Source organism: Stylophora pistillata, chromosome 4 (assembly GCF_964205215.1).
Source record: "Stylophora pistillata chromosome 4, jaStyPist1.2, whole genome shotgun sequence".
Lineage (NCBI taxonomy): Eukaryota > Metazoa > Cnidaria > Anthozoa > Scleractinia > Pocilloporidae > Stylophora > Stylophora pistillata.
In genome coordinates this window covers 40,265,176-40,289,465 of record NC_142522.1, presented here as the reverse complement: position 1 = coordinate 40,289,465, position 24,290 = coordinate 40,265,176, and the positions used below count along the sequence as shown (strand labels likewise).

Here is a 24,290-nt window from a genome sequence, read left to right as displayed (position 1 = left end):
TGAGGTTTTCAATGATTATTTTCTCCTCCCTACCTGTGTCAGAAGAAATTTACACGTGCTGGTCAAGTCGCCTCGTTCGCGTGCACCCAAAATCCCGGCAAAATGTCGGCCACTCAATTCAAGAACTTTCTCTATGCATTTTGTGGAAAACGTAAAACTAGGCCTATTTATACGGAAAGACCTTCTACTCAAGGAACTTTCAAATTCCAGGTAAAATTTCCAGCTAATGTTGAATTTTCTACCTTTCTTGAAGCTTTTTTCCCTAGCACACACAGTGGACACATAGGAGGTGTAGTGAAAGTAGAGCTCTAGATCTTTTCCTGAAGTTTGAATAAATTCGATCGCTCCTCATTGTTTAACTGCAGGTTCAAATAGATGGATTTGATTATGTGGGCCTTGGAAGTGCAACCAACAAGAAAGATGCTGAAACTAATGCTGCTAAGGATTTCTGTGGTTTTCTTATCGGAGCTGGAATTATTCCTCCAGATTCATTTCCAGATGATTTATTTGTGAGTTATATGGTGTTATGATAATTGAATTAATTGAAATAAGTAAATGTTTTTAATCAACACTGCTCATTTACATCCTGACTTCTGTCAAAGAATATGGTAACTGCACTGTGTTGGATAGATGTCCAGTTGTCAAAAAAAAAAGGTATAATGAGTATTTTTTGATAGATGGTGAAAACCTAATTTTCTCCCTAGAGAAGACTTGCCCTGATGCAAGTTCCATATATCAGGACGACTTCTTTAATTTAACTAATTTTTTCTATTTCCTCATTCTCCCATATCCTCCCTGATAGTTTATGCCATCAGTCCTTGCTGAAGGATAATTTTAGAGCCCAGCCCACTAGTTGCAGTCCATTCAGTGAAGGACCATGGCCAGTTTAACACCCAAAAAGTGGCTTTTCTTTGTTTTCATGATACCATTGCAATATTTTGCACCAAAATAATTTTTGCTACCATGCAACAACCAATTGTGGACTTGCACTAGTATTTTTCTACCTTTACTTTTAAGTTATATTCCAGTGATATCATTCAGATAAATGAATTCAGGGTTGTTAGATGTAGCTAGTTTGAACCCATGATATGAAAGTTGCCCTGGTATCGTGTACTCATGCTTGAGAGATAAGGTAGCTATTGATCTATATTAGGTGGGTAGGTAAATTTATTTCGATTCGAGATGTACAATGAGCCAGTGACTCATACTAAATACATTCGAATAATTATATAAAATTCTACATCTAAAGTTAACTAAGAATATACAGATACTATATATATATTAATATAATGAGAATATAAATTACCTAATGTAATATACTTCCTAAAAAAGAGTACATTAATGTGGTAGCATGGTTTCTAGTAACTGGTAAAGTATTATTACTTGTGATAAATATACTAAAAATAAATGCTTAACAGGAAGAACTGGTAAATGTATAACAGCATCGTGGTAAAAATGCAAGAAATAAATAGCAATGCAGAGAAAAAAAAAGGGTCGGTAAGATAATTAGTAAAATAAACTAAGATATATAATGAACGGTAGAGCTAACTCTATTGTTCACATATGTTACATTTGCACAATATGCCACTAGTAAGATTTGTTTTCGATATAGCTTTTTTAAATTTGTTTATGGAGTTAATGGCACTAAATAGTCTTTCTTTTGTTGCTAAAGTAAGATAAAGATCACATGAAATACCTCTAAGATCAACAGTTAAGATGTTTTTCATTAAAAACAGGGAGAAGGGCCCTCAGCACCATCAGCCTCCATGCTATCTCAACAGCAGCTTCCATCATCTGTAGCACCAGCTCCTTCTACACAGCTAATGCCAAATCAAAACCAACAGCCACGACCAGCTCATGGGAAACCTTTTCCGTCACAACCACCACCACTTATGACGCAGCAAGGTCTGTGGCTCGTTTATGAACTGGTCTAATATGTAACTTGTGTATACTGGTAGTTGCATTTAGTTCTCTAGTGTGACTTAAAAAACTTTGTCACCTTAATTACAGTGCTAATGTTGTACAATCACTTAAAACAAAGTACAGTACAACATGGTGCAGAGGGAGAAGGGATAAAAATGGTACTAGCTAGGGAGAAAACTGGTACATATGATATTCCAGAATATTTCAGTTTCAGTGGCAGTATGACAACAATTTTGCCACTTATTGTAATTGAAAGGAAATGAGATATATTTAGGCTTTTAATACTATAGCTCATTTGTTTGTTTGGGGTTTTTTGTGCAGGTGGAACAGCACCTGGTACAAGTCAAATGGATGGTTGGAGCGGAGCTGGCCAAAGAGATTACCACTACAGCATGTATAATAAAAGGACATTTGAAGAGGTTTGTATCCATTAAGAAAAACTGATTGCTTTGCATGACTTTGGATGCAACAATTAAACTTTTCCCTTTGTTAAATAAGGATCCAGCAGTCGATCCCAAATCACTTGGCATTCAACCCTCTTTTCCAAAACAGTCTCTATATAAAAAAATGTCTTTGATTCTTGATTCTTGATACTTAATACGGGATTCTCAGGAGTTATAGAAATCATGTTTTACCTCTCAAACCTGATTTTAGAAATATTGAATCTCAAGTTCCAAGGGATATATTCTTATTAGGCTTTGAGAAACTGCAAACCTGGTTGGATATGGTGTGTATACTATGTATAATTCAAATTGTTACATGTATTATATCGTAGGCTGAAGATGTGGATCTCAACGCTCATCTTCATGGAAACTGGACATTAGCTATTGCAAAGTCTCGGCTGCATCAGTATCTACAGCAGAACAGAATTCCTGCTGATTTCAAATACTCTGCTGGAGGTCCAGACCACAATAGGTACACAATGCCATAGGTTTATTTAAAAGACTCTTTTTGCAAACAGACATGGCATAGTTATAGACTTGCATTCTCAAAAAGTTTGGTTTTGCTCATGAGTGACTGTTTTGAAAATGTCTATATTTTTCAGTTTGAAAATGTAATGTTCATTTTCAAACCTATCTTTGAAATTTAGGTATAGAAAAAACAAAATATTTCAAATTTCATGTTAAAATTGATCTTGAAATGTTTTTATTATTTACTCTGTAATATCATGCTTTCATGAATAAGCACCCGTGTGCTTATTCAAGATTTCAGCTGAAAGGAGGGGCACTTATTAGAAGGAGGGTGCTTAATCGAGGGGGGCACTTATTAAGGTAGTACAGCAAAAGGGCAAAAATTAAAAGGACAGGTAATGTACATCAAGGAATTCTGCAAGCACACAGAGATAAGAGTTGAAGCTGTAGTTGTAATTGCAGCAAAAAGTTTAGATGAGGTGTCCATAGAAACAGGTTTTCCTTGTATCTCTACTATATAAAGAAGTAAGCAAGATCAAGGAGGGCACTTGTTTGACATCATGGCGTGGAGGGCAGGTGCTTATTAGAACATGGGTGCTTATTTGAGTTTTTAACTCTGAAAGTACCAAATACATGATTAAAAATGCCATACATGTATACTGATTTGCTCTTTCTTATTAGACATTTCGTTGCCGAATTATCCATTTTTGTGAAGTCTCGCCAAAGGAGTAAGTGCCAGAAATAGAAAAGAGACTTGAGATATTTTAATTTTCAACGGACTTTGGCCACTTTTGAACAGTTTGGCTCTTTGCCTTGGCAATGATGATTTTGTGTAGTGTCTAACCACGAAAAGTAAGCCACAAAAGCCAGCCACGAAGGCGAAAGACAACAGTACACACAGTACATGTTTTAACACTCTGTTACTGCGCTCATACTCTCCCAGGTGTATTCTTTCACATGCACAACCACCATCCTAGTATACTACATTTTGCCAAAAATGCAGTGTGAAAAAAATGTTATTTAATGAATGAAGCACATATAGCTGGAGAAAAAGAACCAAGTGCTTCCTGTTGGAGTCAGATCTACTACCCTCTGATTATATTACATTGAATGCTTTACCACTGACCTAGAGGAGGCTTGAGAAAGGCCTAAAAACTAGGTCCACAGTGATAAACTGAAACCTTTGTAGAGTGCAGAATGAGTGAGTTGACTGATGTCAAACAAGACAGAAAAACTATAATAATTATATTATGTTAATTTCAATTTTCGTCTTTCTATTGACTTACTGCATGATCAGGGGATGGGTGAAGAGATGTACTGATTAATTGATTTATGTACATGGGATGATTGGTGAATCAAATTCATTTTCAGCTATTAGTGCACGTGAACATGCTTCCACCAAGAAACAAGCTGCCCAGAACACCTCTCTCAGTCTTGTTCGACAATTGTTTCATATGGGAGTGTTGGAAGCTGCTGAACCAGGTCAAGTTCAACCAAAGAGAGCAAAAATTGATGAGGTGAACACATGATGTCTTAGTGAGGCAGTAGTGTTCAGTATTCAAATTTAAGCAAACATCTTTGGAGAAGATACCGGTACATTCTGATTGTAGTAACCTGAGTGGAAGCCATTTATGTATTTATGGATAATATATATATTTCTTAACCCTTTAACTGCCACAAGTGACCAAGACATAATTTCTTTCAAACAGACAATTGACAAGAATAAAGAAACACATCAATTAGGGGATTGTTGATCCAATACCAAATTCTCTGAACAAACATAATAAAAACTGTATGGCAGACTGATTAAAGGCTGATAGTTTCTAAAGAAACTGTTTGGGGCTGCATCGGTGGGGGTAACGAAATAATTTGGATATATCAACAAAGTTGAAATGGTAAATTGGCCACCGTAACGATTACAAAAGCTGATGTTTCGAGCGTTAGCCCTTCGTCAGAGCGGATGGCAGACTGTCAGGAGAATTACCAACAAGATCTTGAGAGTGAAAGGGTGAGCTATGGTTGGTAGAGGCAGTGGCCTGATAGTCAGTGTGCTGGACTTCAGATCGAGAGGTTCACATTCAAGATCTGGCTAGTTCATTGTGTTGTGTTCTTGCATGCATTGGGCAAAAAACTTTTCTTACTTTCTGTGTGCCTCTCTCCACTCAGAACTATGAATGAATACTAACAAATGGTCAGAAAAGCCTAGCCTACTAGCAGGTGGTAGTTTGTGTTTTCAAGCATGAAATTCAGTGAGGCAAATATTGCGTTGCCATTTTGGAAAGGTGGAAGATCTGGGACAAGAGACAAAGGGGTTAGGTTTTTTTTTCTCCCCCCCCCCCACCCTCTTCCCCTTGATTTGTCACTTGTCCCAGATCTTCCACCTGTCCAATATTAATTGCAACCAAATATTTGCTCCACTTAATCTGGTGCTTGGAAACACAAACTACGGCCTGCAAGCAGGCTAAGGAAAGCCAGATAAAATGTTGGTAGGTGACTTTGGGATGGAATGGTATCTTGTCTTAGGGGAGTAGTAACACTCGTAATGACTTCAATGATGCTTGGGAAACCAGGACAAAATCTGACTGGACGGGCCACTTGGCTTCAATACAGACTTTACCTTCTTAACTTTTGTTATTCAACATTTCAACCAATTAGATTGAACCTTATGATGTTGCTATCAGTCCTGAGATGGAACAGCAAGTGTCAGATCTGCTTCAAAGACTTGAGATTCAAGCAGTTACTCAGGTTAATTTTAGAACTCTTAACTAATTTCTAGGCATGCAATTTTTAACAGGGAAAAAACAGATGATTACTTTGTGACAGGATATATTCATTTTATCTTCCAAGATTAGTTTATGTCGTGTGTCATTTTTATCTGTAGGCCATTTGAGAAGCTTAACATTCCAGGAAGAACATAGGGTGAAACCTTTATATATGAAAAGAAGCAAGTTTTCCTTTTGGCTGTCATGTATAATAGATAGCACCTGAATATTGGGTGGGTTCAGCTCAGAAAAAGAAAAAAAAAACACTATTGAAAATTTCTCCCTGGTTTCTTTTCTCAGCCACACTTTTGGCAGTGTACTCTTATTCATTTTCTTTGTTTGGCTGATGTTAGTTCTTTGGATTTGTTTTAATAAAACTAAATTGAAATGCCCCATTATATATAGTAACTGAAACCTTGGTTAACTTTTTGCATCAGACAATCTACGTTTGTTTGATCAAGATTCTTTGGCTTGTTTTGTCAGTATCTGTAGGAGGTGTACATGTACACTCTCTACCTTTCCTTAGAGAGACTCCACTCCACTTTGCAAAGTTAAAAAATCTCAACAATATCAGTGAACTAGAATCACAGTTGTTGGTTCTTTCTCCTTTCTCGTGAGCTTTAACAGAGGAAAGACTGCGTCCCTGAAGTGACAAGCGCTTTTCACAACTTTTGTGATGTACAACTGTGGGTGAAGGAAGAGACTGCCCAGCACTGGCAGTCTCTAACTTTGCCTCTAGTTGTATTGCCACTTTTAGAACAGTATCAGATGCAATTTAATTCATCTGAAGTTACAGAACTCTGTAGACTCTCAACATTGTGTTTTCATTAGTGTTGTTGGTGTTCCTGTTGAGAATTGGTTAACCACAGCCCACATTACTAGAATTTGAATTTTGTTGTAGTTCAGATTTCATATTGGTGCAAAATTTTTTAAACCTGTTAGATTTTTATATTTTTTAGTTTCAGATCAAGATGATGAATACAAGACAAAAGAAAAAGAAAATAAACATAACAGTTTTAAAAATTTTGAATTAATTGAAATTTGAGCCACAACAGATGTAGGTATCTCAAAAAAATCATTTCCAAGTTCCAGTTCTGTGGCATGTGCTTGACCAGCTTAGAACTGCAAACTAAGGTCTTTCAATGTAAAACTTTGAATGGAAACTCTCAACTGACAGTTCCTTTTGTATCTTTTATAAGTTTAATTTAAGTATTCTCACTTGCTACAGGTGCAAGTCAAAATACTGCAAGACTTAATGATGGCAAATTACATGCATACACACTGAACTGTCATCTATCAAGTTTCCCTGTTGTAAACAAAAGGGGCTTGGCAATGCATAATGTGTGCCAAAAGCCTTTGTGATTGTTGAAAAGTAGTAATGGCCACGTGCTGGTGATGTTAAATCTGATGGCTTCTGCATCTGATACTGTTCTTGTCCTTGACAGGGATGTTTATCCAAAGTATGTCTGCTTCAAGGGTGTAGTCTCATCTCTTTATTATAGCTCATGATTGAGGAGAAGAATCCCTCAACAAGAGTAGAGTATTTTGGATGGTTGAGGTAATTACAGTACAAGGTGCATTTTTGATCAGTTGATGTTCTGAAGCACAAAGAAAGTTTTAATAGGTTCAGAACCAGTTTATCAGTAATTTATTGTTAAACTCTAGTGCAAACTTGAAAGTAGGTGCATTTTGGACTGAATTATTCAGTTACATTTTTCATGATAACATTTAAATAAGACCTGGATAACATGCAGCCAGTGAGGGAATGTTTCTCAGCCAAGGTGAGGTATGATCTGTCAACAGCAAGGACACAATAAGACAAAACCAACTGAAACAACATTTCTTTTTTTTCCGCTGTGATCTTTAGGGTCACTTTTCTAAGCTAACTCACATTTGGGATGTTTTTTTTCAAACCTTAGATTTATTTAAGTCATTCAAGAGGCGAAATGCACTTGTTCTTTGGTGTTTGTTTTCAAAAGGTGAAAGTATTTAGTGACACTTGGCCAAAAATTATCACCTTTTTCAGTTTTGTCACCAGGACATCCTGAATGAATCAAAAAAGATCTGTCACATGCACTTCAACAGAAAGCATGTGAATCCAGCAATGTGAATCCAAGTGATTAGCATATTATGTTATCCAATTTAAGGTTTTTCATCAGTAACTGTAGGTAACTAGTAAAAATTTAAAGGAAATTTTCAGAAATGGTAATAAACTTAAGGAAACTTGTGGTGTTTTTACTTAATTGTATTAATTAGCCCCAGGAGCCAAGCCAAGCTGTTTCCCTAGTCCTTCCCCCTGGAATGGTCAAATTTCAAGAGACAAACCCTGAACCGAGTTCTGGAATAGTGGAATGGACTCAACCACATATGAACTGGAATCCATGGATAAACCAGCCTATGATTATAGAAGGAGCTGAAGAGTATCAAGTGAGTGTCTCCAAACTGTCTCAGTCCAGTGTCTCTAAGTGCAGTTACAACAGATTACAGACTTTTGTCAATGAAACAATTGAAAGCAAATTTCAAACAATTGTTCACACCATCTTCTAGCTGTGGTGTCCTCTTTTCCCTTTCCCCTTTTCAGTGTAGGTTGTTTTTGCACATATTTCCTCTGTATCTCAGAGACAAACATTGAGGGGGGATAGAGGGAGTAGCTGAATTGTCCCAGAAAATGTGTTATTGAGTAAGGCTCTGGGTTTGGTTATGAGTATGTACCTAGTTTTCACTTTTGTATTACAGTGGAATCCCGATTTCTTGAACTTCCAGGGGAAATGCAAATTGGTTCGAGAAATCAGGAGTTCAAGAAATCAGGGGTGAAATTACAAGTGAAGCAAATCCAAAAGAAACAAGGTTTGGTTCGAGATATTGGGAGGTTCGAGAAACAGAGGGTTCGAGAAATCGGGATTCCACTGTAATTGAAAGGTCAGTTAAAGATATATATTGAATTTTTTCCTGACAACTGTTGCACAATTTCTTTTTAGGAACCCATTCCAACCAGTCAGGATTACCTAAACGAATACAGAGAGAAACATCAAAATGTTGATGCGTATAAACAGATGTTGGACCAGCGAAGTCAACTTCCTGTGTTCCAGTACAAGTCTGCACTGATTGAGGCAATCAGAACAAACAGAGTTGTTGTTATTAAGGGTGCAACAGGTTGTGGAAAAACAACTCAGGTCTGGAAAAGGATGTCTAAGATTTCTCTTGTTCATAATTTGTTGATGTTTCTTTAAGTGCTTATTTCTGTCTGTGCACAGTGATATTACATCCATTCACCTTTTTTCAGGTTCCACAGTACATTCTTGATGAGTACATTGAGACAGGGTATGGTGCCGAGTGTTGTATTGTAGTCACTCAGGTGGGTGAATGTTGAAATCAGAGTTATGTTTCCTTTTTGTCTAAAGTGTTGTATTGTAGTCACTCAGGTGGGTGAATGTTGAAATCAGAGTTATGTTTCCTTTTTGTCTAAAGTGTTGTATTGTAGTCACTCAGGTGGGTGAATGTTGAAATCAGAGTTATGTTTCCTTTTTGTCTAAAGTGTTGTATTGTAGTCACTCAGGTGGGTGAATGTTGAAATCAGAGTTATGTTTCCTTTTTGTCTAAAGTGTTGTATTGTAGTCACTCAGGTGGGTGAATGTTGAAATCAGAGTTATGTTTCCTTTTTGTCTAAAGTGTTGTATTGTAGTCACTCAGGTGGGTGAATGTTGAAATCAGAGTTATGTTTCCTTTTTGTCTAAAGTGTTGTATTGTAGTCACTCAGGTGGGTGAATGTTGAAATCAGAGTTATGTTTCCTTTTTGTCTAAAGTGTTGTATTGTAGTCACTCAGGTGGGTGAATGTTGAAATCAGAGTTATGTTTCCTTTTTGTCTAAAGTGTTGTATTGTAGTCACTCTGTGAGGTGGGTGAATGTTGAAATCAGAGTTATGTTTCCTTTTTGTCTAAAGTGTTTCCCAAGAGATCCATTCTTATTATGACATAAATCAATTAGATTCAAAAGGTCACTGGACTTTAATTAAAGCTATCCTGCATGTATGCATTACATGTTCAACAAAATTTGTTTGTATTTTTGTTTTGTTTTTAACTGGTAGTATTTAATCATGAACTCCCAAGATCTGATTGTTAGTTCTCCTCTCTGGCTGCTAAACATTCCCTTGTAAATTAGCTTCGAGAATTTGTTGTTGTTGGATCAAGATAACAACTTCTACTTGATAAGTTTAAGTATTCTCATTACCTTTTGCAGATAGTGTATTGATATTTTAGGGAGAACTTACACATTAATCACCTTTGGCAGTTAAAGGGTGAGGTAATCGCACTTAAAGGTCATTGCTGATTTTGTTGTGTGGTATTTCTTTAACAGCCCCGGCGTATCAGTGCTGTAAGTGTGGCTGAAAGAGTGGCGAGTGAAAGAGCTGAGATACTGGGCACCAGTGTAGGATATTCAGTCAGGTTTGATACTATTCTTCCCAGAAGCCATGCCTCCATGCTGTTCTGCACAGTTGGTAAGTCTTGAGGAAAAAAAATATCACTCTTTGTCACAAGGAAAAGAAAACTCCAAATCTCATATGAGGATTCAAACCTAAGCTAGTACTTAGTGTGCAAGCATTTTGATAGGTTCTCATATATGATCTTTGGAGGAGGGATGTATAAATGATGTCACCACTAACAAAATTTTGCATTATTAATATATAAAACAAATAGATTCCATGTTGCTATGGGTCTATAAAGTCATGAATCACAGGAGTGTAATGCCAACGTGTAATGGGAACATCAGTGACATTTGGCCCTACCTTTTGAGCCACTTCTTTTCACATTTCGACATTGTCTTTGATCTATTAAAACTGAATGGATGCTTGGCAACATGGAATCCATTTGTTAAATACCACATAAACTACACGGAGAAATTATTTGAGAGCTAGAATATGTGGAAAAATGTTTGGGACACTGAACTTTTTTCCAACCCAGAACCCCTGATAAGAAACGCCCTCCTCTCCTCTTAGTTTGAGTTTATTTATTTAATTATTTTTTTTATTGCCTGTTACTCCACAGGTGTTCTTCTCAGGAAGCTTGAAAACGGTCTTCATGGAATTTCTCATGTGGTTGTGGATGAGATACATGAGCGAGATATAAATGTGAGTTTTTTTTGGTGTGCATTTACCTAACTTCAGTGGTCATGGCCTTGCAAATGCTAGTGTTATGCTGTGTTCTTCTCCATTCAGGAGTATAAATCAAATGGGAATTCCTTAAACTGTCAAGGAAACCAGTCAGAATGGAAGGCGTGATTGTGTGTGTGGTAGAACTACTTTGTAGCAGGCTGTAACTTCACTTAAGATGTCAGGGTTGACAAAAAGATTTTATGTAAGCGGACTGCGGTACAAAGTAGGCGGTATAATGCCATGCCTGCACGCTGAAAAGTGAGCCACAAACATTTGGAATAGTTAGCACGTTTTTCAGTGTAGAGGGTGGAATGCACTGGTTGCCAGCTTATTTTGATAACCCTGAATGTGGCTGAGAAGACGATAGAACAGTAAAACTTGATGTCACCAACAATATCAACTTTCAGAAGTCAACTCATTTATAAGCTCTGGGCTTGGGTTGCCTTATAGTCTGATGTTCTATCTGCTGGATGTCATAACTAGCGTTATGGAGGTGTTTTCTGTCGATGTATTTAGACTACATGCTCTGTTGACTTGTACATGATTATACACTGACGTCTTGACATGTTGAACTTCAGTTACCTCGCTCTACCTCGTTTTCCTTTACTGAAGGCCAAATTCTTTGGAAAGGGCTTGTGCTGGTATATCACTCACACGGTTTCAAGGGCTCCAAGATTGCAAGACTTTTCTATCGTAATTACCTTTTGTCTTAACAGCTAGAAGGCTTGATACAAGGTAAACTTTTGAGGGGGGACATTTTTATTTTGAATTGCAGACCGATTTTGTGTTGGTCATTTTACGTGACATGATCCAAGCGTACCCAAACCTCAGAGTTGTCCTCATGTCTGCCACAATTGACACCCAGATGTTTACAGAATATTTTGGTAACTGTCCCATTGTGGAAATAGAAGGAAGATCATTTCCAGTTCAAGGTACATGAAGGATGTATAGTGATAATTTACGAGGTTTGGATTGTTGCATTATAGGTCAGCTTTGATTGAAAAGACTTTGATCACAAAAACTGCGTGGAAGGTGTTAAAGAACTTGTAAGAAAGACAATCACGTAATAACTTTTGTTGTGGTCGCTTAACGTATGCGACCTGGTGACACTCTTTGTCGAATAATCTTGTCCGCAATTAATAGTCATTATATAGTTATATGGTTCAGTAGTAGGGTGTTTTAGAGAACCGTTCCGAAGGATCTAGATCTCGAGACGAGTTCATGTTTAGAGCCATTCCGAAGGAATTCGATATCATTTTATTTTTTGGTGTTTCATCTGACCAGTAATCTTTTATCTTTAAATTTTTTTCACAGAATATTACCTCGAAGATGTAATCCAAATGTTAAATTTTGTCCCACCACTTCCTGAGAAAAAGAAAAAGAGAGATGATGTGGACGATGACGAAGAGGTATCTATGATGATGGCATTTATGTCTAGGGCTCGAAGTTAAACTTTTTGCGAATTTGCCATTTAGCCGCCAAAAATTAAAAATGGTTACCAGGAAAAGGGTGAGTCTTAAAAAAAAGGAACAGAGGAAAACAAGCCAATTAAGCAAAAGTAAAAACAAGACGAAGGAAATGACAGACGAGCGGTCATTGTTGTAGCTCTACACAGCATCTTGAAGCTTAGTACCAGGTCTAATATGGAGATGTGGGCAAATATTGGGAAAGAAAACTATGAAGCATTAGTGATATGCTATGCAGATGCTTATATCAATGTAGCTTTAGACCATAAACACTAAGTAATGAACGCATAACAGTTTGCCACGTGACGGCTGAACTAAGCTCGCCAGATTGGCAACTTAAGCCGCAAATGTAGTCGCCAGAATCTGCAATTCACAGCTTGGAGCGATGATATCTTAAGCTTCAAAGATCTTTGCAAAGTATTTCACTGCACACAGGGACTTTTTCAGCATGATTGGAGCCACCGGGTATTGGTATTCACTTGCCCCAAAAATTGAGTGGATGTGGCGTGGTGAGAGTGACCATCTCATGGATGAGAGCGAAAACATCTTTCTCATTATTATTAGATCCGCTTTATTCTGTCCGAGAGGTTCAAGGATTATTAAGAGAGTCCCGTGCGACATTAAGAACATTGACATTGACATCCAAACAACAGAATGGAATTTTAGACTTACATTCCTTTAAATGTTCCTTTTTGTATTATTCTCTCAGTAAATATTAACTTTTAGATTATTTATTTTTTGCAAGCATTTGAAAGATTGAATTCCAAATAGTCGCTTTTTGTGTTTATAAATTTACCAGTGAACTCTTACTTTGCTTAAGCTATGCAAGGTTAAAATAAGTAGGATTTGGATTTAAATAAAAGTTATTATTTTTAATGAATTAGTCGGCACTACAGCAAATTTACTTATTAATTATTTTCATTCAATAGGAGAACTGTAACTTGACTTGCAGTGGCGACTACTCGTTCCAAACTAAGAACGCGCTGGCACAACTAAGTGAAAAAGAAATGTCTTTTGAACTTGTAGAGGTAAAGATGCTGTATTTATCATTGTCATTGTCGTATACTCAACAAAACATCTCATTCCTGACGGTCAGTGACGAATGCATCAATAGGTTACGGAATGCAATGCGCAGTTTCTAATGTTTAGTAGCCTCTTTAACCGAATCGTCGAAAAGTATCTCTAGTAAGATTTTACCCAAGCCGCACAAAGAACCGTTGATACGTAATGTTGTTGAGAATGTATGAACTAAACACTTTCTAAACTGGTCTTACTTTTTGTGATTTCTGGTTACTCGTGGTAGTTTTAAAGGCTTCCAACTTGCACCCACTTAGGAGTGCTAGTGCAATTACGAAAACTTTTAAAACATCACCCGAGCCCAAAGATCACGAAATACACCCGCATTTTTTTTCTTATGTAACTAAGCGATCTTAAAGTAACAATGTTACCAGCAGAACCAGAACTTTAATATAGGATAGGTATCTTGATAGTTTAATTTAATCAGTGAGGATCCGTCGAAATGAATGAATGAAATAATAAATAAGTCTTTCGGTAGAATTTGTATACGGGTGAAGTGACTAACATTAAACTTGACCACTTTAGGCTTTGTTGAACTACATATCCGGTCTGAATATTCCTGGAGCTGTCCTCGTATTCCTTCCAGGGTGGAACTTGATTTTCAAACTTCACAAGCACCTGAAGATGCATCCACAGTTCGGTAAGGCCAAGACATGTTACATATTGAATAAGTTTCTTGTGCACACGAGGCCGTAGTTTTAGATAGAGTCGGCTTGGAAAGTGGGAGACGCCCTTTACACTGGGAAAATTCGTCATACTGGTGGTTGTTGCCTTAATTGGAAAAAATGTATCATCTCCTATGATATCCGTTGCCGTCGAAGAAGTAATAGAGTTTCGGCTGCGTCAGTGGTGGGATCTTCACTGTATGAATTAGAGCCGATGCAAAAGAATGTGGAAAGTCGCATTTTTAAGTTGGAAATTAAAGATTGTTGAAAAAAACTCCTCTCTGTTTACGGTTTGTTAGATAAACCATTTGTTCATCAAGTTAAAAGTCTTCCAAGCTATTTTATTTCTTCAGTTCTAGAGCGAAACTTTCACTCAGTCAAAGAAAAGGAATACCATTTCAGACCAGAATAAGTTCAGGAATAGGCCATTTTACAGTTGTGTACTTAGTTGCCAAGCCTTTGATTCAGAGTGAGGCTAAAGGTGACCTTGTTGTGATAGAGACATGTATCTAGTTAGCATGATAACAAAGTGATTTACATTTGAAAGGCAGCAAGGTTTGTATCATAACAAGGTCACTCCTAGCCTCACTCCCGTTCAAAGGCTTGGCAACCAACCACACAACTTTAAATTGGACTATTGAACCATGTGCTAGTTTTCCAAACCTTTCACTGTTAAAGAAATGGACACAAGACACCTGTTTGTGTGCATTAGGAAAGTCAAAGCCTCTACAGATTTATAAGTTATTATTTTCTGCAGAAACTGTTCGGCCTCGTCGGAAGGCAAGTGAAACAATACAGAAATTTTGCACCACGTTTGCGTGAAACGACAAACGTCAGCTTTCCCTTCCACGTTTCAAGTAAAATGGCTTGAACCTTACAGCTTTAGCTTCTCGTTAGCTCACCTAAACGCGGAGCTAAATCTCTCTAATAAGTTGGCTATCAACCTGAAGTTGTTAGACTAAAGGTCGATAAAACCGCCGCAGCAAATTTTAGAAAGCTACCTACCCCTATCAACTAATTGCCATTGTAGATTCGGTTTTCTAAGTTTGAAATGTTTTTGCCCTTTCAGGTTTTAGCAGCAGGTATCGCTTGCTTCCTCTTCATTCCCAGATCCCCAGAGAAGACCAGCGGAGAGTGTTTGAGCCTGTTCCAGAAGGAGTCACCAAGGTGATTACTGTTGTGGCGAATAGGAATTATTTTTCTTACATTTAGGTTTCTATATTTCGCATCCATTAATTTACGCTTATTCTTTTCGTTTTTATACGTACTATTTCTGCACCTTTATTTTCGCTCTTTTATGCAAATTACGCCTTCAGTTCCTTTATATATCATGTTTTACGCCCCTTTTCGCAGTGTATCTTGCCTTTTTTCGTCATGTAAACCTTTCTCCCGTTGAATGTTTTCGTGTCTGGTATACTCCCTCAGCAGTTGGAAATAACTTCGTCTTCACACATTAAAGAGTAGTAAATAGAATACTGAGTCGTGTTTGAATTGAAGCAGGTCCTTGCCTCTTCAAGTACTGCACACACCTTGGTCACTGAACCAATCTTGTCATTAGAAAATAACCCAACTGACTTGAATGGAGCTAAGGAATGCTAAGAATCAAAACAAGCAGAGATGACCAAAAGTTCAGATGGAATTCATTGCTTGTTTCATGTTGTCAAAGTAGTTAGTTTTGTGGAAGTGATCACGGTCACTGTTGTCGTACTGTCAGGATGCGTTCAGAACTTTCTTTCTTGTAACGAAAAGCCTGAAGGCGTTAACGTGGGATGCGTTGGTCGTTAAAATAGATACAAAAAGTCTGCAACACGGGATATTATATGCGGTCACCCATCCAAGAAGTAACCTCAGCCTACAGTGCTTAACTTAAGTGGGAAGCGCATACGCGTGGCTTACTAGCACGTGGCTTATTTCCATATCTGACCACGGGAGCACTCGAGCGAATTTTTAACTTTGTCTGCAACAGGCATCCTACGTAATTATTGCGCCGGTGTGTTGACCTTGTCGCATAAAAGGCTGGTTCTTCTCCTTTGCAGATAATTCTTTCTACAAACATCGCTGAGACAAGTATTACTATTGATGATGTTGTTTTTGTCATTGATTCAGTTAAGTAAGTACCTAACATACCTGCCAATCCTTGTGGTGACGATTAAGTACTACAGTACTGCATTTGTGCTAAAAAACGTACATGGTCTTTGAATAATGTAAGCTGATTTTTTTACTGTCGATCGAAAAAATGTGAAGACAACAAGGACAAACGTAATTATAAAGAAAACTCTTAACATGTTTTAACACGACTAGTAAATACAGGGCTTGTTAAAATAGTGAAGTGCCAAACAAACTATTTACTGACAAAACTGCCAAAAGCTAACGAGTTCTGTGATTACTTTAATTTGTCATCAGAGCCAAAGTGAAATTATTTACCTCACACAACAACATGACAAATTACGCCACTGTATGGGCATCGAGAACCAACATGGAACAAAGGCGAGGTCGAGCAGGCAGAGTCAAGCCAGGCTTCGCTTTCCATCTTTGCAGCAGAACGAGAGCTTCAAGGTCAGTTTTGGGAAGAGTTCCTGTACGTACCAAAATGTTGATAAAATTTTCCCAATGTTGTTAAGTCCCTTACTTGAGGAAGTTGTGTGAAAAATTGGCTTACTCTGGTGAGGAACTATTTCGAGGCATATGGCTTTTTTATTTTTAATGGTTGGTAGTTTTGCTGCCGTACATGAAACTGTGTTAAACTTCTATGTCTGTTTTTATGTTTCTTGGATTTAATGTTTACACCTCTTGACATTTTGGATTTTGGAGACCTCGAGAAGAAAAACAACAGAGGTAATCGTAACCCATCTGAGAAGGAATCAAGATGGCAAAGGGTTGAAGGAGATTAGCACAGATTGAAAATGAATTAACAATTCGTTCATGCTTTAGCGTGCACTATCGAGTTATGGAGCACGCAGGAAGTTTGGAGAGCACGAAAGAAGCGTAAGAGTTGCCCGAGGCAATAGCCGAGAGCAACTCTAGCTTCTTGAGTGCCCTCCAAACTTCCCACGTGCTCCATAACTCGATAGTGCACAGCTGAAAGCATGAACCAATTGTTTTAGAGCATAGCCGGTGGAATTGTGCATCAAATCCGACGCGAAAAACGGACAACAATATCAATTGAAGCGAATCGTGACGGCGGTGATGCCGAGTCTCCTTTCCCGTTGTTTTCCCTTTTTCTGCCTCATTTAAGAACTCTAGCCCAGTGGAAATGGTCGAAAAATTGTCTTCGTTTTGGTATTAGTCGGCCGAGTCTCTGTTTGTATCCATTATTGTCGCGAAATATATCACTTTTCCCCTAGCTAACAATGGCCGCTCGCGCGAAAAAAAAAATTCTGGCGAAACGATTTGCTCACGCTATATCAGCGTGCACTATCGGGATTTTGAGCACGCTTACGTATACTGAATTTGATTGCGCGGCTCTGCTAGCTATGTTCTAATACAAAATATCAGTGTGGTCAGATAGAGAAACACAAAAAAGGTAATTCTAAACCAACACGGTAGGAGAATGGTCAACGATGGAGTGGATTTAGACGGATGTAAATTACTTAAAAATATTCGTTTGGTCAGATAGGAAAACATAAAAGAGACATTAATAAACCAACAACGAACGAGATTAGCCAAGGATTGAGAAGATTATCACGGATAACAAATCACAAACGCGGAAATTTTGTACTTGTTTTTACAGACTCGCTGAACACGCCACACCGGAGATTTTGCGCACACCGCTTCACGAGCTGGCCCTCACTATCAAATTTCTAAAACTCGGAGATATCAGAGAGTTTTTGAACAAAGCCATCGAGCCGCCCCCGCTTGATGCTGTGGCAGAGTCCATTGCACTGTTGAAAGGTAAAGAAAGTGCTATGTATTGGTCACGGAGAAGATAGAGTGGGCACAGTCGACTGGCGATAACTCCAACCCTCCTTGACTCGAACCCTCGCTGACTCGAACCCTCGCTGACTCGAACCCTCCCTGACTCGAACCCTCCCTGACTCGAACCCTCCCTGACTCGAACCCTCCCTGACTCGAACCCTCGCTGACTCGAACCCTCCCTGACTCGAACCCTCGCTGATTCGAACCCTCGATAACTTTAAACTAGCACTCATTTTTACCTCTTTTCATCTCCGTTCAGGCCATTTCCTGCACGGTTTTACCCTCGGTGACTCGAACCTTGTTTATCATTCGTGGCAAGGAAAAAGCAAGAACACCTCCGCCCAAAAAAGTCGAATCTATTTCGAATCTAAATTTTCCACATTTTTTGGTTTGTTTTTGCGCTACACCAAACGATTGTCATCGCAGTTACAGTTTCGTTGTTTGAGGATACACTTAACTACTTTGGATTTTATTTAAAGTAAGCTTTGGTGCTTCTGCAATTCTGCTTCTGAAACGTTTCAATTACTCCCGACTTCGTATTTAGAAGCTACAAAATTAATCTACCAGGGAAATTGTCAGAACCCTCTTACGAAAGGAAGCAGATAGCTTTAAAATCGTGCGAGGGAAGTGATTAAGGCAATTATTATAAAAGTCAAAATAAGACTCAGGTTTTGAGGATAGATATAGGTTGTGCACCTCTTGTTCGTGCCCAGCTGTCAGCTTGTTTACTGGAAGTTGCGTAATTAATTCTTTAGAGAAGGTATTCTATTCCTAGTTTTTGGTCAAAGTTAGTGATGCTAATAAACTTAACTGAAGAAAGTTACAGCTAGCGAGGTTTAAATCTCGAAAGACCGGATTTCTGGGTAAATTGTTACCAAGAATGACAGGCCATTTCTGATTAAGCGATGTAAATGGTTTTGTATAGACATGGAGGCTTTGGATGGAAACTTGAATCTCACCCCCCTTGGTTATCTTCTGGCAAAGTTACCCATTGAACCACGGCTTGGCAAGATGATCATTCTTGGATGCATCTTTTAGTAAGTAGTAGTGTTTTTTTTTTTTTTTTTTTCCACGGGTGATTTCTTTTTAAAGCTACTGCAGCATTTCCCAGGAAGTTGTTGTAGTCGTACCATATGGTATGGATCCATTAAGAATTGCAGAATACGGAGAGATGTTGTGGATAGCGCTTGGTCATTAGGGGATGCGATGAAAGTGACGGAAGATAGATCTTCCGCCACAGACGAGCCTGTCTAAGGCTTGTAGTCAGTGGAGACGAGCGAAAAAGGCGGGCGCGCGAAGAAAAATGAAAAACGATCCGCATTCGTTTCCCCCATACAGCTGTGACCGCCGCGCGACCGGTTGATTACCACTTTATGGTGCGTCTGCTTTTTCGCTGGTTACTAACTGACCGCGTGGCTTAGGCCAGGGATTGGCCAGTATTCCGTTCACAACTTGTTACGGGAAGCAGGGCAGAGGTTAGTGCTTATTGTTTAAGAAACTTTCTGTAGGTTCCTTCTAGTCTTAACCACAAGTTTACTCATTAATGTTTTGCCATGCTCTTCTCAGCTGTGGAGATGCCATGTGCACTATTGCTGCCAGCACCAGTTTCCCTGAACCGTTCGAAACACCAACTGACCAAAGGAGACTGGGTTGGGTACATAAACAGTTTTCTGGGTCACGTCATAGCGACCACATTGCGTTACTCAGCGCATATCAGGCCTGGGAGGATGCCAGGTAACACAAATGATGTGACGAAACAAGAATACAGCCTTGATAGCAAAAGGGAGAGAGGGACTACGAAAGATACATAGAAGGAGGGGAGCTCAGGAAACGATTCGGCCGGGTGGATGGAGATAGGGAAGGTGTTGGGAAGTAGGGCTTCATGTTTCAGATTAAAAGATCTCCCTCAATGCGAACACGAACAGACATGTGTCGTATGGAGTACCTTCATTTTGGACATTTGCAACCACGCCATTGTTTCTTTCTGCCTGAGAGAGGACGAAAATTATCGGCCGTCTCAGTAGTCTCATTTGTCAGTTGTCTTTAAAAACCAGACCCCAGATATGTGTTTGCCGAGAGATGTTCTTGTGCGTCACAATGTTGTTTTTGTTTTCTTTAATGTAGGTCAGTGGAAGATGAATCTGCTGAGTATCAGTTTTGCGAGAGTCGTCAGTTGAACATGTCAACTCTTCGCATGACATCGGAGGCCAAGGTAAAACTGTGACAGTCAAACCATTCGTGCGCGTAGTCCCACCAATCTGAGGTGGCAAAGCCTCTGTTTCATATTAACTTGCTCAAAATACTTTTTACGTCCATTTGATTACTTTCATTCATTTGTTCGTCTTGTCTACAGCTTCAACTGAAAGATCTCCTTTGTAATGCTGGTTTTCCAGATGGTAAGTGACTATTAAATTAATCCTTTCCACCCTAACATCAGTTTGCATATTCTCCATACTGTTCTCTGTACATTTCCTAAGATGTTGACAAGGAGAATTTGTTTAACAATCAAGAGCTTCTCTAGTTGGTGATCATTTCCTTTATTCTCGTGAACACAATGTGTGATTCGGGGGTGATATTGTAAAGAGAAGTTGGATAATAGTCAGTAGGAGTCAAAGTGTTTAGGAGGTACTAGCGAAATTTATCGGTACGGAATGCCATGTCCGAAAGCTTGAGGTCTAGCTTATTTTTGTACACTGAATTCATTACATGTGGAATGAAAAACCCAATAAGTCCAATATTTGTCATATTCGGCTGCATTGCGTGACGCTGTGGAGGCTCAAAGATGAGGTAGTTTGTGATTTTGTGCAAATATGAAGGTTTACCCTGTAGTACCTATCGCCACCAATTTCACTGAAGACTATTCTGAAATGGCTGTAAATGGGCATGTTATCTTGGTAGTTTTGAAGTGATGTCGTTGGCTTACCATGATCCTATCCGTTACTGTCAATTTGTCGGGTTCATTTGACTCGTCTGTTGATTTCTGCTGTCATAATCTGGTTCACATAGCGTAGGAAGAAGCTCGTGTAGCTCTCTTTGTCAGTATCTGCTCTGGTAAATACATACACTCTTCCCTATCCCTTGCAGAATGTATGCATCCACAGCCGTTTAATTACAGCGGTCCAGACTCCAAGCTGGACATGGTAGGGAATTTTGAATGTCACATACTATGCAGTTAAATAGCGTACTGTGTTTTCCAAACTTTTTCAGGTTATTATCCTTTTGTCAATATCATTTTTTGATTTTAGTCAAAGCGTCGTTTTTCTGGTAGGTTGAATTTTTTACATCGACTATTCCGGAAAGGTTACATATGTGAGCTTCTTTCCTGACCTTCAGAAGTCAGTTATTTCTTTTTTTAAGCTTCGGTTGTTGATGTTGTTGTTAATGCTGGATGTTGTTTAGTACCGCGTTGACTTCTCCGCTCTGCTGCGCTAACATCTCGAATCTAGCCTAACCTTGGTTGGGCTTTACCAAAGTGTATAGTGTATATTTTCTCGGACGAGTAAGTAATTACTTCTAAGGCTAGGAAACACAAACAAGTCGATGTGAACGTTAAAGTCAGCAACATTCGAAGCCAAAATTGAGTTGAGGAAGTTGTAGTCCAACAGCCTTTGTAGTATAGACTCAGCCTTGCAACGACACACGTGAACAGTTGACAAGAAGTGCAAACATGCAGTCCGTTCGGTTTTAGAAGAGCTGTTCTTCATCGTTGGTTTTGAAGGGTGAACTTGGGAAAATGAGCGTAACCTCTAGTATCCATGTAGTATTTTTTGAAATGGGCAGTTTTTCCGTTTGCTCAGGTCGTGGCTTTGTTGTGCTTGGGTATGTATCCTAATGTCTGCGTACACCGAGGGAAACGAAAAGTACTAACAACAGAAGGGAAAGCCGCGCTCATCCACAAGTCATCTGTAAACTGCTCCAACAGGGAACAGACTTTCCCGTCTCCGTTCTTTGTGTTTGGAGAGAAGGTAAGCTGTTGGGTGTTCTTTGGGGTTACCAAAAGTAATCAGGCGATTTCTGTATTGTTTGAAGGTCTTAAATTCTATTACAGGAGTCCTTTTTCTCGTACTGTCTTCGCAGGAACCTTCAGTCCTGTCACGTATTTTAATGAGCTTAATTCAAACAATAACATTAGCGAGGGTATCTTTGCGAGGCACGATAGACTTGGAGCGGCTCATGCGAGCGTCTGTTCCCCAGCAAACCAAACTGAAACAGGCTTCTCATGATGATGTATTTGTGCTGTAGATTCGTACCCGCGCTGTATCGTGTAAACAGATGACCATGGTTAATCCTCTACAACTGCTCATGTTTAGTCAGAGTAAAGTAGACTCTGAGAATGGAATCGTCAAAATGGACGACTGGTAAGGACACTTGTCTATACTCACAGTGATTGTGGTGTTAGTTTTTATATCAAACGTTTGAAATTTGAAATTCAACAGTGATTTGATTTGTCTAATAACATACATGCGATGATTTCATCATGCTCGATGGCGGCACAATCGGATTTAAATACCCCAAGAAGTTATTCCCTAATTTCGTAAATAAATCTTGTTATTGCCCCCAAAGTTGACAAACCGCTGCAAGAACTCTTCATTTGTTTTCAATACTTTCAATGCTTTCAATACGTTTTAGACTCTATTAGGCCACGAAATTGTTTCGCTCTATGTTAGTTTTTTTAGCCTGACGGCGATTATAAACGGCGCTTTGGTAGCGGAGGAAGGAAAAATAAAGGGGTTTGGGTCGGGCACGTAATCGACCCGACCTAAATTCCCTCGTTTTCGCTCTGCCGCTACTATTTACGAAGAGAATGCCAGGAACAGAATGTTACTGTTTGTTATTTTTAAGGTTACAGTTTCGATTTGCTCACCGTCAAGCCGCCATGATCGTAGCCCTGCGGCAAGCGCTTGACTTCCTATTGGTTCGCGCTGCCACTAATCCAGCCACAATAGCTGAACCGAGTCATGAAGATGAGAGAATACTGCATGTTATTAAGGCCTTGTCAAGAGCTAATGCTGGAAGCTTTAACGTGAGCCGCGGTGGGGGCCAATTTCAACCGAGAGGAGGACCAATACCGGGGTATGTAAATTGGGCCTCAAAGAGAGTTTTGCAACAAAGGATCTAGTTTGTTTCGTTACTTTACACAGCGCTCTGTAATTGGTTTAAGATTCTTGCGCTGCTTAATCGACCAATCAGTAATAGTAATAAGATTAACAGGATCGGAAGTCAAGTAGTGATCAGCCGCAAGGCTGATTTGAAATCAACAGCACCAGTAATAGTAGCCCAGAATTCTACGACATGGAGTCCTTTTATCGATTAATAATTTTCAGAGGCTAAGACAAGAAATATGTTATGTTAGGAAGTGCATCTTATTTTTAACTATCAGGCTAACACTCATCCTTCCAAAACTGTTCAGAACTCTAATTTTCAAGCTATACGTGGGCAACTGACTCACTTAAGATCTTTTTTTTTTTTTTAATTATTTGATTGGAAAGCGTTGATGAGGTAGTTAAATTTATTGACTGTTAACACTGAATGCCTATCTTCGTTAGGCTTTGTCAGTTTGGCGGTGCACCAGTCAAGTCTTTCTAAAAAACATTAAAAACTAATCGATTCAATCAGTTTGTGTTGGACACATATACATGAAAAATCCAGTATTCACGAGTTTTTTTTCCGTCGTGAAAGTCACAGAACTAACTTCAATGTGTCTCTTTAGGTTGATGCACCGAGGTGGACGTGGTGGACCCCCACCAAGGCGTGGCTATCAAGGTCCTCGGCATTACCGCGGCAATCATCAAGGGGGTGGATTCCGCGGCGGGGGCAATTTCCGAGGGAGACCCCAGCGGGGAGGCTTTCGCGGATTTCGCGGCGGACAATATTAAATAATACGTTAGGCTTACTGCTTACAGTGGAACAGAGGAGTCTGTGAAAATCTAGGTAATAATTTGGTTTTAACTCACCAGGGAATACCAAGGCGTTATAAAGTAGCTGACAGAATCACCAAAAAAAATAAGGTAGACTTGGAAAATTTCACACTCGTTTACCTTGTATTCAAAATTGCTGCTTTCCAGAGGAAATAGTTTATCATAACTTAAACACGAAGGCGCGCTATAAAAGGAGCGTTAGGTCCCACTGGACCATTTGTCAATCAACCGTCGTGTGCTGTAGAACTCTCAGAGTCAAGTCAACTTGAGCTACAGCTACATCCAAAGCAGTGAACAGCGGGCGCATTCCTCAAAATTGTTTTATGTCTTCATCACAATACAAGAATTTTTGAGATTTGTATTTCCTTTCTCCAACGGAAACTGTCTTTATTTGTGGCGGTAAATTTGAGATGGAAGGTGGTTCGCACGTTACCTCATTGCCACCATGCTGGTGGAAGTAATCAATAGATATCTCATTAGCTCCTTTTGTTCGTCTACCAGCA

General features: G+C 39.0%; 1 protein-coding gene across 1 annotated transcript; it reads left to right on the top strand.

Moving 5' to 3' along the window:
- Nucleotides 1–61: 61 nt before the first annotated feature.
- On the top strand, nt 62–23,958 carry LOC111330063 (ATP-dependent RNA helicase A protein-like). Its single transcript, XM_088757768.1, has 30 exons — nt 62–210; nt 366–509; nt 1,737–1,905; nt 2,245–2,342; nt 2,699–2,838; nt 3,516–3,562; nt 4,206–4,351; nt 5,490–5,579; nt 7,853–8,023; nt 8,575–8,769; nt 8,880–8,951; nt 9,951–10,092; nt 10,640–10,722; nt 11,522–11,678; nt 12,061–12,155; nt 13,142–13,240; nt 13,815–13,929; nt 15,024–15,121; nt 15,991–16,064; nt 16,358–16,510; nt 17,685–17,845; nt 18,795–18,906; nt 19,436–19,603; nt 19,994–20,081; nt 20,223–20,265; nt 20,954–21,009; nt 21,667–21,834; nt 22,112–22,227; nt 22,712–22,942; nt 23,580–23,958. Exons 1-30 carry the CDS (start codon nt 103–105, stop codon nt 23,743–23,745), a joined length of 3,705 nt encoding a protein of 1,234 aa, XP_088613894.1. The 5' UTR covers nt 62–102; the 3' UTR covers nt 23,746–23,958.
- Nucleotides 23,959–24,290: the final 332 nt, after the last annotated feature.

What these genes read in the sequence shown, in the direction of transcription:
- LOC111330063 (XM_088757768.1), top strand. Translation starts at nt 103, where the DNA reads ATGTCGGCCACTCAATTCAAGAACTTTCTCTATGCATTTTGTGGAAAA. An exon ending in AAGGAGCTGAAGAGTATCAA is followed by an intron (nt 8,024 to 8,574) that starts GTGAGTGTCTCC and finishes ATTTCTTTTTAG; the next exon opens with GAACCCATTCCAACCAGTCA. An exon ending in TAATGCTGGTTTTCCAGATG is followed by an intron (nt 20,266 to 20,953) that starts GTAAGTGACTAT and finishes TATCCCTTGCAG; the next exon opens with AATGTATGCATCCACAGCCG.